General features: G+C 47.5%; 1 protein-coding gene across 1 annotated transcript in view; it reads left to right on the top strand.

Moving 5' to 3' along the window:
- Positions 1-17,258, top strand: part of LOC113428234 (sentrin-specific protease 3) — a 31,259-nt gene extending 14,001 nt beyond the window's left edge. Inside the window, 7 exon segments of the mRNA XM_087947632.1 lie at positions 2,789-2,936; positions 5,399-5,446; positions 8,539-8,616; positions 11,446-11,583; positions 13,051-13,134; positions 15,165-15,215; positions 16,070-17,258. Coding sequence (XP_087803758.1) covers positions 2,789-2,936; positions 5,399-5,446; positions 8,539-8,616; positions 11,446-11,583; positions 13,051-13,134; positions 15,165-15,215; positions 16,070-16,180 — 658 coding nt within the window. The 3' untranslated portion in view covers positions 16,181-17,258.
- Positions 17,259-17,824: the final 566 nt, after the last annotated feature.

Consider the following 17,824-nt stretch of genomic DNA (forward strand, 5'->3'; position numbering starts at 1 on the left):
CTCCACTGGTAATGTTTCTTCTATGGTTTTTTGTGCCATGGGCGAAGCTGTTGCCGACATAGTTGTTAACATCGGGGTGACCTTTCTTCCAGTTTTCAGAGCTGTAGTAGTTGTGGAAGTCATTTCTTTTAAGATTTGTTTCTGTTGTACTATATTAATTATATTATCCCAAATTAACATTCAGTGATAGAAACCCTGTATTAGGATTGACCAGTATCTAATTACTTTATCTATTTGCTAGATAGCTGTGCTCTTAACTGGTTACTGGAGTATAAGTACTTATATATAAAAATATTATCACTGTATTACTTTAAATCCAAATTCTAAATCACATATATAATTTTGTAAGGTCTATGCTCAGCCTCTATACATAACTTCATGTAATAAAAATATATATGTATATAAATATTATATCCAAATCCAACTATATTTATATATTATAAATGTGTGTATTTATCTAACCTTATTTTAAATATTCTTAAACACAAACAGGATTACATTCGTTCCCAAGTGGATTAATTGTGATCACACAATAAATTATAATATTAATACATAAAACCCTATACTTATTAATTAAATAATACTTAATGTTCTTACTATTTTTCCTCTATATCTAATCAAAGTATAACTATCACTATTATTAATAAGTCAATTAAATCAATTAATTCAATTATTTAACAATCAGTTACAACAATCAATTTTCCTTTCCCCAGTATGCATATTTATAATCATAAAGAGAGAGTAAAGAAGGAGAGATAGTTCATCATAGCGCCAGATGATGAGGGAAAAAGAAGAAGAAAAAATTGAGCAAATGTATACAGAAAAAAGGGAGTAAAAAAAGGGGAAAAGGGAATTTTGAAGTAAGTTTTTAGCTTTCCGTCTCTAAGTTTGAGAGCTTTCACTCCAAACACATTGGAAGTGGGGAGGTAAAAAATGCTGAGTAGTGACTGCAATTACACGGTATCTCCACACATTCGGAAGCTTCCACTTTTACTTTTTGTCTTAGTGTTCCTAAGTTCAATTTTCCTGATTTTCTTCAGATGGAACCACCTCCTCAATTAGATCAGTTTGCTCCCTAAAGGGCTGTTAAGTGGTGTATATCAGTTATATTGTTACGATGGCTTCAGGGTTTCTAAATATTGCCTGTGGCACCACACTGTCTCTGTTCCATCAGCTCCGATCTTCTTCCTGTCTCCGCTTTAATAAAGTCTTTCAGAATAAAAATCAAATGAGATAGTCCAAATCCTCCACAAACTTCCAGGCACCTTCCAGCTGCTAGTCTCCCAACCTCGTAAACTTCCCTTTTTACTCGTTATTGTCCTTTCTCTTCTGTCTGCCAAGCCCTTTCACTTTCACTTGCCTCGCATCCGCTTTTTGGCCGCTTTCTTTTAGGGCTCCGGACAGACACTTGTGACAGCCTTATAAAAGTCTATGGCATTCCAATTCTCCTCTCCGCCGCTAATTTTCTCTGCCACACTCTTCCCCAATGATCTCACAAACTGTCACTCACTTGTTTCTTTACATCGGTGGCAGTCCAGACTTCGGAGCTGCCATTGATAGGAGGCTGTTTCTTGCTCGTTGGGCTCTGGAGGGCTCCTCTTTGCTGCAGGGGGGTTGCCTTCCCCACACTGCAACCCGAGTCTCCCCTACGCCGGCACGAATCTCTCCGGGACTCGTGCACTCTCAAAGGATCGCGCCAACCGCAAAAAGAGATTAACTGAAACCACAGACGGGCTTCTGCACCTCTGTTCGTCCTTGCCTTGCCACCGGAAGTTCCCCTAAACCATTTCTGATAGAAAACCAACAACCTCAGAGAGCATCATACACCCCACAGTTGTCATGATCCTTCTCTTCTTCCTCCTCTTCCTCTTCCTCCTTATTCTCCTCGTACTCCTCATCCTCTTCCTTCTTCACCTCCTCCTCCTCATCGTCCTTCTCATCATCGTCCTCTTCCTTTCTCTTCCTCCTTCTCATCGTTCTTTTCCTCCTCTTCTTCCTCCCCCTCTCCTCCCGCTCCTGCTCCTTCTCATCCTCTTCCTTGTTCTCTTCTTCCTCCTCCTCCTGCTCCTCCCCCTCCTTCTCTTCTTCCTCCTCCTCTTCCTCCTTCTCCTACTCCTACTCCTCATCCTCTTCCTTCTCCTCGTCATCCTTCTCGTCCTCGTTGTCTTCCTCCTCCCTCCTCCTCGTTCTCCTTCTCCTCGTCATCCTTCTCCTCTTCCTCCTCCGCCTCCTTTTCCTTCTCTTCCTTCTTCTCTTCCTCCTCTTCCTTCTTCTCTTCCTCCTTCTCCTTATTCTCCTTCTCTTCCTCCTCCTCTTCCTTCTCCTCTTCCTTCTCTTCCTCCTCCTCCTTCTCATTCTCCTTCTCCTCTTCCGCTCCTTCTCCTCCCCCTCTTCCTGTTCCTCCTCCTCCCCCTTCTAACACTGATGCCTTTCCCTAGCTGGGCCACGAAACGTCTGCCAGGAAACCAACCAAGCTCAAGAGAGCTGCAAGGAGAGCCCTCCTAGACAGCCCTGAGCTACCAAGATTTCCTCCTCCTCTTCCTCCTCCTCTTCCCATTCCCACCTTCCCTTAAACTTCCCCCGTTAAACTTGGAACGGCCGCTAAACGAAAGAGTTGCAAGCCGAGGATGGGCAGAGGTGGCAAGAGCCAGGTGGAGCTCCTGGCCTTGCAGTGCCCGAGGCCCCCTTGGGAGTCCACTGAGAGGGGGTGGGGGTGGAAGGGCTGCCCCCCAGGCCTCCCCCGCCTGCCCGTCTTTCAGAGTCCTCCTCTTCCTCGCGGCCCCTGCAGGAAAAGCTTGGTGAACCAGCTGATCCAGTCCTACCAGCGCATACCGGGCAACGCCGTGCTGCGGACCTTCCGGGTGACTTACAAGCGCCACGTGGTGACCATGGACGACCTGCAGACCCTCTTTGGCTCCAACTGGCTGAGCGACCAGGTAGGAGGAGGGCGCCCGTGGGGAGCAAGGCCAGGGGGTGGGAGGGACCACGCAGCTCACCTGCACGGCCTGCCTGCCCAACACCTGGCCCCGATTTGAAACATTGGCTGAGCCCACCGGGCCTTCCTGGCTGGGGCTCCTCCTGCCAGGCAGAAGGGACGTGGAAGGTCTGCAAGGAAACATGCAAGGCCAGAGAGGCCCAGGGACCCCCGCAGTCATTGTCCTCCTCCTCCCCCTCTTCCCCTTCCCTTTCCTCCTCTTCTTCCTCCTCCTCCCCTTCCCTCCTCCCCTGTCCCCTCCCTTATTCCTCTTCTTCCTCCTCTTCCTCCTCCCACTCCTCTTCCTGCTCCTCCCCTTCCCTCCTTTTTATTCCTCTTCCCTTCCTCTTCCTCCTCTTCTTCCTCCTCCACCCCTTCTTTCCTTTTCTTCCCCCTCCCTCCTCCTCTTTCTCTTCCTCCTCCCTTTCCCTCCTCTGTCCTCTTGCTCCTCCTCCTCCTCCCCTTCCCTCTTCCTCCTCCTCCCCTTCTTTTCTTCTCCTCTCCCTCCCCACAACCCCTCTTCCTTTTAGCACTTGTGACATCCCCTACCTGTGTCCTCAGGTTTGCCGGAGTGGTGCAAATGATTCCTGTAGTCTACCATTTTTTCCCCCTCTGGAAATCCATTCTTCCTCCCACCCCATTCCAAGGCTGCAACTGGCCAGCTGTCAGCAAGGAGTATTAAATCCTTCCATTCCCCTCCATCCAGTCAGAACTAAAGATAGCTTTTTTTTTTGTTTTCCAAAGTTTTTTTTATTTTTATTTTTTACACATCTCTTCACGTGAGAAGCGTGGGTCCAGATTACAATATTGATACATAGTCATAGTTACACTTTCAACTTTCTTAATTAATACTGCTTCAAATTATTATACATTTTAGAAGAAATGTGTGGAATGAAAATAGAACATAGACCAGAGTTCTTTCTGCTAGGGATCAATACAAGGAAATATGATAAGGAAAATATATATCTAATAATCCATGTAAGAACTGCAACAAGATTGGCGTATGCACAAAATTGGAAAAATAGAGATATCCCAAATGAATTTGAAATATTGAGGGAAATCATGAGAAGCACAGAAATGGATAAACTAACAAAGGAGCTAAAAAATAAGGATTCGGATTATTATAAAACATGGGACAAATTTTATGGTTGGCTAGAGATGAGGAAGATTCGTGCAAATAAGGAATGATTATATGTATATTTAATGTATATGGAATGAAATTATGTAATATTATTGGATTTAGCAAAGTAATGACAAAGATTGATGTTAGGAAGACTGTACCAGGTTCAACCTTTTTATTGTAATTTCTGTTTGTGTTTGTTTAATAAGGGAAAATAAAAAAAAATATTATCCATTCGACTAATCTTTAGATAAATTTCCCTTTCATATTTCAGTTCATTAATTCAGTATCAAAATCATTTCATCCTCACGTATATTTTCAATTCTTTATCCCCTATTATTTCCATTTTCAGCTTACCACCTATTTTATGTTACCTTATGTACTGTTATCTATAACTTTCTCAAGACCAATATATAATTAGACAATCAATGAAAGAAAAAATGAGTAAAAGTAAAGTAAGATTAATACATTTAGGATCCACATGGTATATCCCCCCCCCATCTACGATATATCTTATATATATTCCAGAGATATTCATATAATCATTTCATTTTTTTCCCTTTGTTTCCACTTAGCCAAAAATACAGTATAATACGTTCATTATAAACATTTTACATTCCCACATAATCCCTTCTAGTTCATTATGTTTTCTATTTTCTCATACTCTTTATATTGCATTTGCTATTATATGTATAAAGGAAAAAAATAAAAATAAAAACAGAGTTAATTTCCCCTTTTACTTCCCTTTAACCAATTTCAACCTATAGCATTTATATAACCCTAATTCACATTTTTTGAACATAATATCGGATTTTCGCCTAAGTCATCATATTCTCTGTTTTCCTAATATCATGTAGATATAAAAGAGGCTTCTTAAAGGAGAAGCAAAATGTCTTCAAAAGAAAAAAGAAAAACAGAAAACCCAGTTGCCTTCTGAAAAAAGCACCTTTGGGACACCAAGCTTAGAGATCCCCAAGGACCCCACAGTCCTCCTTCTCCTCTTCTCCACAAACCCCTCCCCCTTCTAGCATTGATGACGTTCCCTAGTTGGGTCATGAAACATGTGCAAGGAAACCTAGGCACAGAAACCGCCAAGGACTCCACAGGTCAACCCTGAGCTACGGAGATACTCTCCTGTTTTATCATGTGTCTCTCTGGGCTCTGGTTACTGGTTGTTAGAGGGAGAAAATTACAGTCATTTAGCAACGATTTTGGTCTTCCCCACCTAAGGCTTCCTTCCCTCCAGAGGCGCGTGTTGTTTTTTTCTCGTTTTAACCCATTTCATCATTTCCCCCTTTGAGCAGGTGATGAATATGTATGGGGACCTCGTGATGGACACGGTGCCAGAAAAGGTGAGCTGCGTTTTCCAGCCCTTTTTGGCTGGCAAAAATTTAAGTTCAGATTATGACTTTTGTAAAAATGCTCTTGTCAAATTTCCAAGTCATAGGTCCCCAAAAATTCTACCGTTTCCCCTGAAAATACGACCTACCCTGAAAGTAAGACCTAGCTTGAGTGTTTTTTACACGTGCGCCCAATATAAGCCCTACCCCCCAAAATAAGCTCTAATGAAGATTCCCACCTGCTCGAATGGATACCCAGACAACACGATGCTTATGAAGCACTGTGAAATGTAGTCCGTTTCCCGAAAATACGACCTACCCTGAAAGTAAATCCTAGCTTGATTTTTTTACTCATGCACTCAATATAAGCCCTACCCCCCCAAAATAAGCCCTAATTAAGATTCCCACCCACTCAAATGGATACCCAGACAACACGATGCTTATGAAGCACTGAGAAATGTAGCCTGTTTCCCCAAAAATAAGCCCTAATTAAGACCCCTCCCACTCCAGAGTGGATGGGTAAAAATTAAGATACCCAGACAACACGATGCTTATAAAGCACTGAGAAATGATTGTAGGATAGATTTGAGATGATAATATGAACTGTCACAAAACAATTTAGGCCTAGCTTGATTTTTTACACGTGCGCCCTGATATAAGCCCTACCCGCAAAATACGCCCTAATGAAGATTCCCACCCATTTGAATGGATACCCAGACAACATGATGCTTATAAAGCCCTGAGAAATGTCGCCTCTTTCCCTGAAAATACGACCTACCCTGAAAGTAAATCCTAGCTTGATTTTTTTACATGTGTGCCCAATATAAGCCCTACCCCCCCCAAATGATCTCTAATTAAGATCCTTCCCACTCCAGAGTGGATGGGTAAAAATTAAGTTAGGGTGGGGATGGGGGTGGTGGAGCTGCCGTACTACTAACCTTTGGACAGGTGTAGCCAGGCCTGGCACACCCCCAGCACCTGAAGGCCTCTGGAGCTGATGACAAAGCTCTGGATCAATCCAGAGATCTGTTACCGGTTGCAGAGGCCTTCAGGAAAGTCTTGCTGGCCGCAGAAGAAGAAGTTCCTGAAGGCCTCTGACTGCAAAAAGGAGGCCAGGGGTGACGCACACAAGTGAGGTTAGTCTCCCGAAAATAAGACCTGGTGTCTTATTTTTGGTGGCAAAAAAATTTATAAGACGGGGTCTTGTTTTGGGGGAAAAATAAGTAAGTAAAATAAGTACAATAAGGCAGCCATATCGCAACAAAGTCATTTTATTAGGAACATATCAAATTGGCAAAAATTGGTGTCATTCTGGCTCTGACCAAACCCAGGAATTACACCCAGTTAAAAAAAGCAAAAGTTTGAAACTTTCTGCTCAGGGTCACCACGATCTACAATCAATTCTCAGTCCATCTGTCCAAACTCCACCTTCCTCCAGCTGCAGGCACCTTCTCTCTTCCCACCTAGCCATAACATCCTCCCCTTATCTCTACTAGCCCTCCCCCATCCCCCTTCCGCTGCAGGAATGGGGCGAGCCTGAAGCATCGTTCACCCCCTCCCCCCTTTACAGAACACTTAAAGGAAGCTTAGAAAAGAAGAAGGAAGGACCACGATGAAACATGGCTACACATAGCTTCAGGGTTGACAAGCTGGGAGTTCAAAAGCATTCCCCATGCAGGATGCCCCAGGCTGAGCCTGGGACAGATGCTTTGCCCCAAAAGTATTTTGAGCTTTTGAATCATGAGAAGCTTTGCTGGGGAAGACCCACAACTGATACAAAATGTAAAATGTATACATTCTATAAAATTTATATTTTATTACGGTTGACTAACATAGGTAGGTAGTGGTAGGTGGATGATAGGTAGGTAGATGATAGGTAGATAGATAGGTGACAGATGGTAGGTAGATGATAGGTAGATGATACGTAGATAGGTAGATAAACAGGTGATGATAGGTAGATGATAGGTAGATAGGTAGATATGTAGATAGATGACAGGTAGGTAGATAAATAGGTGATAGATATAGGTAGATAGATGATTGGTAGGTAGATGATAGATAGACAGATTGATGGATAGAGATAGATAGATCGATAGATAGATAGATAGATATGGATGGTAGGTAGGTAGATGATGGGTAGGTAAATAGGTGATATAGGTAGATGATTGGTAGGTAGATGATACATGGAGAGATGGTAGGTAGGTAGGTAGATGACAGGTAGGTAGGTAGGTGATATAGCTTGATAGATGATTGGTAGGTAGATGATAGATAGAGATAGATGGTAGGTAGGTAGATGACAGGTAGGTAGATAGGTAGCTGATAGATATAGCTAGGTGGATGATTGGTAGGTAGATGAGAGAGAGATGGATAGATGGTAGGTAGGTAGATGATAGGTAGGTAGATAGGTGATAGATATAGCTGGATAGATGATTGGTAGGTAGATGATAGAGAGGTAGAGATGGTAGGTAGGTAGGTACATGACAGGTAGGTAGATAGGTAGGTGATAGATATAGCTAGATAGATGATTGGTAGGTAGATGATAGAAAGATTGATAGATTGATAGATAGGGATGGATGGTAGTGGTAGGTAGATGATAGGTAGGTAGGTGATATAGGTAGATGATTGGTAGGTAGATGATACAGAGAGAGATGATAGATAGATAGATAGATAGATAGATAGATAGATAGATAGATAGTAGGTACGTAGATGATAGATAGGTAGATAAATAGATAGGTGATAGCTAGAGATAGATAGATAGACACCCACACAGATGATAGATAGATAGATAGATAGATAGATAGATAGATAGATAGATAGATAGATAGAGCCTGTGTGATATGCCATACGCTAAATATATGAATACACCCCCAGGTAAAAGGGTGCCTAAGGTTTGTGTCCTTTATGACTTGTGGCCTTGGACTCCCAGAATTCCTCAGCGCAGCTGGCGGAGGAATTCTGGGAGTCGAAGTCCACAAGTCACAAAGGGGTCGTTGTTCCTTAGATCACAGCAGGACTTGGGGCGTCAGGGAAATTGGAGGGGGCCTCTGCCTTTTCTGCCCCCCACCCATCTTCTCCCTTTCTCTTTTTTCGTTTCCCCACTCCTTCAGGTTCACTTTTTCAACAGTTTTTTCTACGATAAGCTACGAACCAAGGGGTACGAAGGCGTGAAACGTTGGACCAAAAATGTAAGTTGTTGGGTGGGTGGGTGGGTGTTTGCCAGCCGAGGGGGACGGGGGGCGGATGGGAAAAGGGATGACAGGTAGCCCTCGACGTAAGTGTTAAGCCTGAATTCCCCAACGAGTGTTAAGGAAAACAAACTAAACAGAATGTGTAGCGTGAGTCAGATAGGCAGACAGGTAAATGTGTGAGATAAGTTTGTATTTTAGTTAACACGCAGTAAAAAAACAGATACGCTTGTGCTATCAAAAATATAGTTTATTCCATTAGGAATTATAGCATAGTCAAAATAAATGGTCCATTAGTCATGTATCATTTCAGTCAGTCCAGTCGGGGATACTCAATTTGCAAAGTCCGTGTTGAATAGCCAATGTCAGTTCACTTACAATAAATCAGTCCGTATTATCTCTTCTCTCCGTTGAGAAATCAACACTCCTTTCTCTCCTCCATTCCAGTAAGGAAAACGCAGTCATCAATCCATCCAGTAATTAGGGATCATTAAGCCAGAGAGAGAGAGCTGCAATTGACTTGCTTTTTTATGGTGCTTTTACAACCACACCCTTAATTACATTCTTGTAGTTAAAGTTACACACACTTTAACCAACAAACCATGATAACTTATTTATTATTTTTACCCAAACCAGTTAGGGTAAACAATGTTATCCCTAACAGTAATGACCACAACTGTCGCGAAGTGAGACCTTGGTTCAGGAGATTTGATGCCCCTTTTTGCACGTTGTTCTCCCCCACTGTTGGTTAAGTGAATCACTGCAGCAGTGGTTCCAATTAGCGGCGTGGTCCAATTCACGGCGTAGTCTTTTAGCGAATCTGGCTTTCCTTCCCCCACCCCCATCGAGTCCCGGGTAGACATGATATTTTTCTGATTAAAATCGGAATTCCGATTTTTTTGGGAATCGCCCGGGCGGTGCGAGCGGCGGGCGGGCGGGACGAGCGGCGGGCGGGCGGGACGAGCGGCGGGCGGGCGGGACGAGCAGCGGGCGGTGCGAGCGGCGGGCGGGCGATTTCTTGGCGCGGTGGGGGTCTCTTTTGGCCGGCCCCGATTTTTTTTTTCAGAGGGGAATATCATGCCTGATCCCGGGACAACTCATCATAAAGATTGAGTCCATTGCACAAGCGTCCGAATTCGGATCGCGTGACCCCGGCGGCCGTAAGGGTGCAAACTGGTTAGAAGCACACTACCACCACCCATTTTCAGTGCCGTTGTGACTCCGATCAGTCACTCAAGGGACTGTTGCAAGTCGAGGACTACCTGTCCCAGGCTGGGCTCTTGGGGAAGGCATGGGACTTGGAGTCCAGCGGCTTCTGTTGGGACGTGGCCACCCGGAAACCTGTCGGTCGTCCCAAGGTGCATCGGGGTGTCAGATTAAAGTCAGATTAACAGAGTTGGAAGGGACCTTGGAGGTCATCTAGTCCAACCCCCCACCCTCAAGTATTGGAACACGGCTCTCCTGTCTCCCCTGCTCCTTTTGTTCATTAAAACCAGATTAAAGTCAGATTAGCAGAGTTGGAAGGGACCTTGTAGGTCACCTAGTCAACCCCCTCCCGCCCTCAAATATTGTAGCACTGTTCTCCTGTCTCCCCTGGTCCTTCTCTTCCCTAAACTAGCCATGCCCAGTTCCTGCAACTGTCCATCATATGTTTGAGCCTCCAGTCCCCTCCTCATCTTAGTTGCTCTTCTCTGCACTTTTTTCTAGAATCTCCACATCCCTTTTTTTATAGTGGAGTTGCCGTGGGCAGGAGAGGGGTTGGGGGAGAGCTGGTGCAGCAGCACGGCAAGCCATGGTCAGAGGCACACCCCACACACATGCCTTTCTCAAGGCTGTATCCCAGAGGGGTGATCTCTACAGCCTGGGAGGAAGGTGCTCCGGTTGGAGAATGTGATTTATGACACACCCTGGGCGGGGGGAGGGGAAACGGGGTCATAGTTGAGCCGTAAATTACATGAGGCAGAGTTCACTTCACTTGGGTCCATGCGGACCTGTTGCTCCTAATAAATAACTGCCTTTCTTTTTTGAGGCTCATGGTTTAATTAGGGCCTCTGTGTTGTAGTTGACCGGCAGCCGGTACAGCCAGCTGCGGAATCGGACAGTGGGGAAGAAAGGGGATCAGTCTTGAGAGGCCTCGGATGAGGGTCCTGCATCCAATGCAGAGATGGGGCCAAGACAATCTGGGAGTAGGGTGCTGCCTCCAGAGCCTTTGGAGTCTGGCAGCAGTGAGGAAGAGGACCCAGGGGAGCCTGTTCCTAGTGCACATGCACAGAGCTGCTAGAAGGTGAGAGCAGCTGAGACAAAAGGGTCGACTCGGGAGTAAGACAGGGAGGTGATTGCCCCTCCCATAAGGGATAAAAGTCAGGCCAAATTGACAAACTCTTTGTAGGAAGCAAGGTCGTTCGATAGATTCCTGAGTCCTTGAAGCTCTATGTATTCTGGTCGGGTTTTTTTCTGGCACTGTTTTAATTAATTTGGAGACTTCTGTTTTTTGGCAATTGCAATTGCACAGCATTGAAAGGTGGGTGCTTATCTCAGGGAACCGTTTTGGCTGGGAATGAATGTAATTCCCAGCGTTGCAATAAAATAGGTTTTGCTTTGAAAACAAATTGGTGAATCATGACGATTGACAAAGCCTGGGTCAGAACAGATCCCAGGAAAGGGGGCAGGAGAGGTGAAATGTCCAGAGGAACCTTGACAGCAAAGTCAGCTCTGCCTCATGTAATTTACCAACACAGGGGACCCCTCTCCCAGAAACACAGCCAGGTAGGGCGAAGGTGGAGGCTCCCACTGAGCTCCTCTGGTTACTCCCCCCTCCCCCTCCCCCAGGTGGACATTTTTAACAAAGAGATCCTGTTGATCCCCATCCACCTGGAGGTTCACTGGTCGCTGATCTGCGTGGAGGTGAAGCAGAAGAAGATCACATACCTGGATTCCCAACGCACCCTCAACCGACGGTGTCCCAAGGTAAGGCAGACCCCAGGGTGGGCGGGCAGAGTGGATAAAAATCGATGGTTTCTTTTTAAAAAATAAAAAATTTTAACAATCGGATTTAAAAAAAAAATTTAATCGGATTTTTAAAAAAAAAATTAATCGGATTTTTAAAAAAAAATTAATCGGATTTTTTTTAAAAAAATCGGATTTTTTGGGTTTTTATTGAATTGATTTTAATAAAATGCTTTTGAAGTAAATATCTAAGGAATAAAATAGAATTAGAATAGAACTAGAATTCAATAGAATTAGAATACAAGAGAATTAAAATACAAGAGAATAGAATTAGTATAGAATTAGTATAGAGTAAAATTAGAATACAATAGAATTAGAATAGAATTAGTATAGTATAGAATAGAATTAGAATAAAATAGAATTAGAATAGAATAGGAATAGAATAGAATTAGAATAGAAAAAACAGCGAGTGGATTTCCTTGTTTTTTGTTCTTTTGGTTTCTCTGAACCATTTTGCTTCTCGGAATCAGAATAACCTTTTCTCTCGTCTTTGATATTCTTATTCCGTTTGGCCATTGATTAAAGAGTCCAGTGTGTAGAAGACAGGCCATTCATTTGTAAATAGATTTAACTGGTTTAAAAAAAATGGTGGGGTGGGCTTGTTTTGCAAGGAGCCAACCACGTAGCAATGTATCTCCCATCCGTTTTCAACCAGGAGGGGACGATACGTCTCTACAGGCAGCCCTCGGCTTAACAAGACTTCATTTAGTTGACCGTTCAAGGTTTGCAATGGCACTGATAAAAAGAGGGACCGAACGACCGTTTTGCCACCCTTCACGACCGTTGCGACGTCCCCAGGAGCCAAACTTGGATGCTTGGGGCCACCGATGGGTATTTTTAGGACAGCTGCCGTGCCCCATGGGTTACATGCTTCCCCTCTTGCGACCGTCTTCATGGGCAGCGTCCAAGGGGAAAGCTGGATCCCCCTCAACAGCCAAGGACTAGTTGTAGATGTTCTGGGTTTTCTTTCTTTCTCCTTTCTTTCTTTCTTTCTTTCTTTCTTTCTTTCTTTCTTTCTTTCTTTCTTTCTTTCTTTCTTTCTTTCTTTCTTTTTCTTTCTTTCTTTCTTTCTTTCTTTCCTTTTCTTCCTTCCTTCCTTCCTTCCTTCCTTCCTTCCTTCCTTCCTTCTTTCTTTTCTTTCTTTCTTTCCTTCTTTCTTTCCTTCCTTCCTTCCTTCCCTCTTTCTTTCCTTTCTCTCTTTCTTTCTTTCCTTCCTTCCTTCTTTCCTTTCTTTTCCTTTAAGGCCCCTTTTAAAATATATCGATCGTTTTATGGATCAGATTTTTTTTGTGTGATGGGGGAAGGAATTTTAACTTGAATAAAGTAATAATAACAATAATAATAATAATAATGCAAAGAATAAGCTTTAGGACGGCAATGGGGCTTCTGTTTGATGTGCCTTCCCCTTCCTCTTCCTCCACCCCCCAGCACATCTGCAGGTACCTGCAAGCTGAAGCTGATAAGAAGAACCGCCCGGACTTCCGAGAGGGATGGAGAGGGGTTTTCCAGATGGTGAGTGTCTCTTCCCAGGCATTGGGGGTAAGGGGGGCAAGGGGGGGATCCAGTGACCCAGCTCCTTCGGGGTCCTCTCCCTGAGGGTCTTGGGGCCTCCCAAATTTAACCCAGAGGAGGATTCCCCCGGCACCCACCCAGGAGGCTCTTCAGCTGCAGCCTGTGGTGTCTCGCCTGCACTCCCCTCCTTGCGCCTCTTGGGAGGGCAGAACCCGCCCACAGCCTCTACACCAGGGGTGGGCAAACTTTTTGGCTCGGGGGCCGCATTGACTTTTAAAATTTGACAGACGGGCCGGGTCAGCACAAGATTTTTTGGGAATCGCCCCCCCACCCTTTCCCCCCTCTTCTCCTCCTTCCCCTCCCCTCGGAGGCCCCTGAGTCAGGAGTTGCTACCGCCGGCGCGGCTCCGCGCAGCTCCAGTCCCGCGTTGCCTCGGGAAGGGAAAGGCAAAAAGAGCCGCGGCGGTGCTTTGCAACGGCAGCAGCGGCACCGGAGGCTCAGGCTCAGCGGCTCCTGGTTTTGCCTTTTCCTTCCCAAGGCAACGCGGGACTGGAGCCACGCGAGCTGCGCGGCGGTAGCAACTCCTGACAGCCCCAACCGGACACCTGAGCGGAGCCGGGCGGAACTGCCTGTTGCTGCTGCTGGAGCACCGCTGGGTCGCCTCCTCCAAGCAGCCCGCCCGCCCACGGGCTTCCTCCGCCGCGCGGCTCGGGGCCAGGCGCAGCGCCCGCGAGTTAAAAGGAAGCCGCAAGTTGCTGGGAAGTTGCTCGGGTGCTGGGAGCAGGCTTTTAAAGTGCCGCCCGAGCAGGACCGCCGAGCCGAGAAACAGGGCACCAAGGCAGGGCAAGGCTCCACCAGCAGCGGCCTAGCTTTAGGTGGCTCCAAGCAGCCCGCTCCAAGCAGCCCGCCCTCCCACCGGGCGGAACCCTTCCCGCTCCTCGGCCGGAAGACGCTCCCGCCTGCAAACTTTGCCTTTGCAAAGTTTAAGCCTGAAGCCCGGGAAAAAAGGGGATCGGCGGGGACTCACCTTCGGAGAGGTCGCACTCGAAGGTGATTTCGAACTCCCAGCCGAGACCTTTGCAAAGTTCTTCTTTTCTTTCCTACCCGAGGCGCTCCACACTGTTTTGCAGCTTTGGGGGCCACGCGGCGCAGGGCAATACACCACGCCCAGCTATTTTTTTTTCAGGGGCGGGCGGATTGGACAGACCAACGGGCCGGATGTGGCCCGCGGGCCGTAGTTTGCCCACCCCTGCTCTACACAGTAGATCTCGGGCCTCGTGCAATGTGGGTGGCGTGTCAGGCACCCAAGGACTAGAACTCCCTGTCTCCTGGTGAGTGGCCCAAAGTCACCCAGCCGGCTTTCGTGCCTAAGGCGGGACTAGAACTCCCCATCTCCTGGTGATTGGCCCAAAGTCACCCAGCCGGATTTCGTGCCTAAGGCGGGACTAGAACTCCCCATCTCCTGGTGATTGGCCCAAAGTCACCCAGCCAGCTTTCGTGCCTAAGGCGGGACTAGAATTCCCATTCTCTTGGTGATTGGCCCAAAGTCACCCAGCTGGCTTTCATGCCTAAGGCGGGACTAGAATTCCCAGTCTCCTGGTGATTGGGCCAAAGTCACCCAGCCGGCTTTCGTGCCTAAGATGGAGCTAGAACTCCCATGCGCTGGGATTTTAGGCTAGCGCCTTAACCTCCAAGAGCAAACCGGCTCTCCTTTTAGTTAAGGTGGATGTGTAAATTCAGCCCTAAAAAAAAAATCTACCTGGATCACTTTGAGTTATAAAATGAGAGAAGATGCCGGCTGTCCCTCTTGTCGCCGGGCGGAATTGACCGCTCAGGGAGCCGGAGGCAGGAATTGGCTTGAGGGAGGCCGGGCAGGAAGGTGTAAGGCACGCAGGTGGGAGCCCAGGTGAGGGAGGGGAGGGTCAAAGAGTGGGTGCCAGGGGTGGAAACCTGGGGGGAGAATGGGGACCCCCTGCTCTCTTCCCCACCTGATCTGACCCCTTTCATTTTTCTCACCCTCCCCCTTCCAGAACATTGCCCGACAAAACAACGACAGTGATTGTGGCGCCTTTGTCCTACAGGTGAGGTGGCGGATCAGAAGGGGCCCTGGGTCTTGGGGTGAGGGGGCAGGTTTGGGGGTGTGGAGAGAAATCTTTGGGGGGCACCTTTCCCACCTGTTCAAAAGCTTATTCTGGAACGGGCAGCTCATAAAACCCTTTGTGCTTAGAATAACATTTGCTCCTGGAAAGGGTGCTTCAGGCCATCTGGAAGAGGAGGAGGGGTAAGAGGAGGAGGAGGAGGAGAGGAGAAGAGAAGAAAGAGGAGGAGAGGAGAAGAAGAGGAGGAGAAGGAGAGGAGAGGAGAAGAAAAGAGGAGAGGAGAAGAGGAGGAGGGGGAAGAGGAGGAAGGGGGTAAAGAAGAGGAGGGGAGGGAGAAGAGAAGAGAGAGGAGAAGAGGGGAGGAGGGGAGGGGAGGAAGAAGAGGGGAGGGGAAGGGAGAAAAGGACTGGGGGGGTCCTTGATGCTCTCTGAACTTGGTTGTTTCCTTGCAGGCGTTTCATGGCCCATCTAGGGAACGCCATCAGGGCTAGGAGGAGGGGTTGCCTTTTTTTTAGCTGTGATGCTGTTGCCTAGTCAGGTCATGTGACGTCTGCTGAAATAACCCCCAAGCTCAGAGAGCACCAAGGACCCACAGCCTTCCTCCTCTTCCTCCTCCTCCTCCCCATAATCCCCACCCCTTCTAAAGTTGATGACATTCCCTAGCTGGGTCGTGAAACGTCTGTCCCAAAAGCCCACCCAGCATCCCGAGCTACCCCCAAAAAAGTCTCCCTCATTGATCTCGATGGGCTCCGACCGAAAAGGCCCTCCTCAATCAATCTTTTTCTCTCTCTCTCTCTCTCCTTTTTGTCTTTTTCCTTCTTTCTTGTCTCCCCCAGTATTCCAAATTCCTGGCCCTGGGCCTGCCCTTCACCTTCACCCAGCAGGACATGCCGAAACTCCGCCGACAGATGTACAAGGAGCTGTGCCATTGCAAACTCATTGCGTAACAGCCCAGTGGCAACAAAGAAATGCCCCCCATGCCCCCCCCTCCCTCCCTCTCTCTTCACCCCCACCCCCACCCCCACCGCCACACCAGGGACGCTGCTGCAGAAACCGTCGTCCCGTCCTTGGAGCCCGGAGCAGCTGCAGGCCAGGAGCCCCTCTTAGTCTGGTGGGGGGCAGGGCCCTAACCTCCCCAAGGTTTCCAGCCAGAGACAAAGGGGGAGGGGCAGCTGTGTGAGGTTGGCATCCATTGGACTTATGTGGGGCAGGATGGGGGGGACGTGCCTCTGCCTCTTTCCCTCCTTCCTTTTTCTTTCCTTCCCTCCCTTCCCTCCTTCCTCTTCCTTTTTCTTTCTTTTCCTTCCTTCCTTCCCTTCCTTCTCTTCCCTTTGTCCTTCCTTCCTTTCCTTCCTTCTCTTCCCTCTTTCTTTCTTTCTTTCTTTCTTTCTTTCTTTCTTTCTTTCTTTCTTTCTTTCTTTCTTTCTTTCTCTTCTTTCTCTTCTTTCTCTTCTTTCTTTCTGTCTTTCTGTCTTTCTTTCTTCTCTTTCTTTCTTTCTTTCTTTTTCTTTCCTTTCTTTTTCTCATTCCTATGTTCTTGTTCCTATTTCAACCTGGGGCAGGGCAGCTTTTCTCTCCGTTTCGTTTGGGGCATGGGGGGGTTATAAGAGGTTTGGGGACGGCAGGGTGGTCTGTTGGCATTGGGGGGGTAAGTCCAACCCTCCCAGCAGATCCGGCGAAGCGTGGAGAGTCCCGAACTCCAGACCGGGGAGAGAGAGAAAAAAGGTGGGGGTGTATGGGAGACCCCCTGCCCCCCACTCCCCTCCTCCCATGCTATGCCCCCCATGGCTTCAGTTCATAATGTATTGATTTCCTCTCCCCCCTTCCGCCTCCCTTAAAAAAGGGAGGGTGTTGGAAAAAGAGGGAGGAGGGGAGGCTTTGGTGGGTATGGAGGGGGTGAGGTTTCTACACTGGGGAGGGGGGCAGTTGGAGATGAACTGAAAACAAGTGTTTTTTGTTTTGTTTTTCTATGAGACAATGGCTGCCATTGTAGGGAAATAAAAATGGTTCTTTGGAGAAGCACTCAAGCAAAGTGGACTGGTGGATGGGTTAGGGTGTCCCTGGCAGCCCCCACCCCCCACCCCCACCCCTCCTTTTGAGGTCTGAGACGCCCCGGGATGGCAAGTGGAAGAGATCAGCCAATCAGAATACAGCTGGCAAGGGGTGGGGACCTTGGAGGTCTTCTAGTCTGACCCCCCAGCTCAGGCGGGAGATCCCAGGGGTGGAGAAGGAAGGAAGGAAGGAAGGAAGGGGAGGGAGGGAAGCAAGCAAGGGAAGGGAGGAAGGAGGAAAGGAAGGGAAGGAGGAAGGGAGGGAGGAAGAAAGGAAGGGAAGAAGCAAGGGATGGAGGGAGGAAAGGAAGGGAGGGGAGGAGGGAGGAAGTAGGGGGAGGAAGGAAGGAAAGGAGGGAAGGAAGGAAGTAGGGAGGGAGGAAGAAAGGAAGAAGGGAAGGAGGAAGGGAGGGGAGGGAGGAAGGAAGAGGGAGGGAGGGAAGCAAGGAAGGGAAGGAGGGGAGAAAGGAAGGGAAGGGAGGAAAGGAGGGGAGGGGAGGAAGGAAGGGAAGAAGGGAGGGAGGAAAGGGGAGGAGGGAG

This window comes from Notechis scutatus, chromosome Z (genome assembly GCF_049901735.1).
Source record: "Notechis scutatus isolate UNSWTSFEM ecotype Mainland chromosome Z, rNotScu1.2, whole genome shotgun sequence".
Lineage (NCBI taxonomy): Eukaryota > Metazoa > Chordata > Lepidosauria > Squamata > Elapidae > Notechis > Notechis scutatus.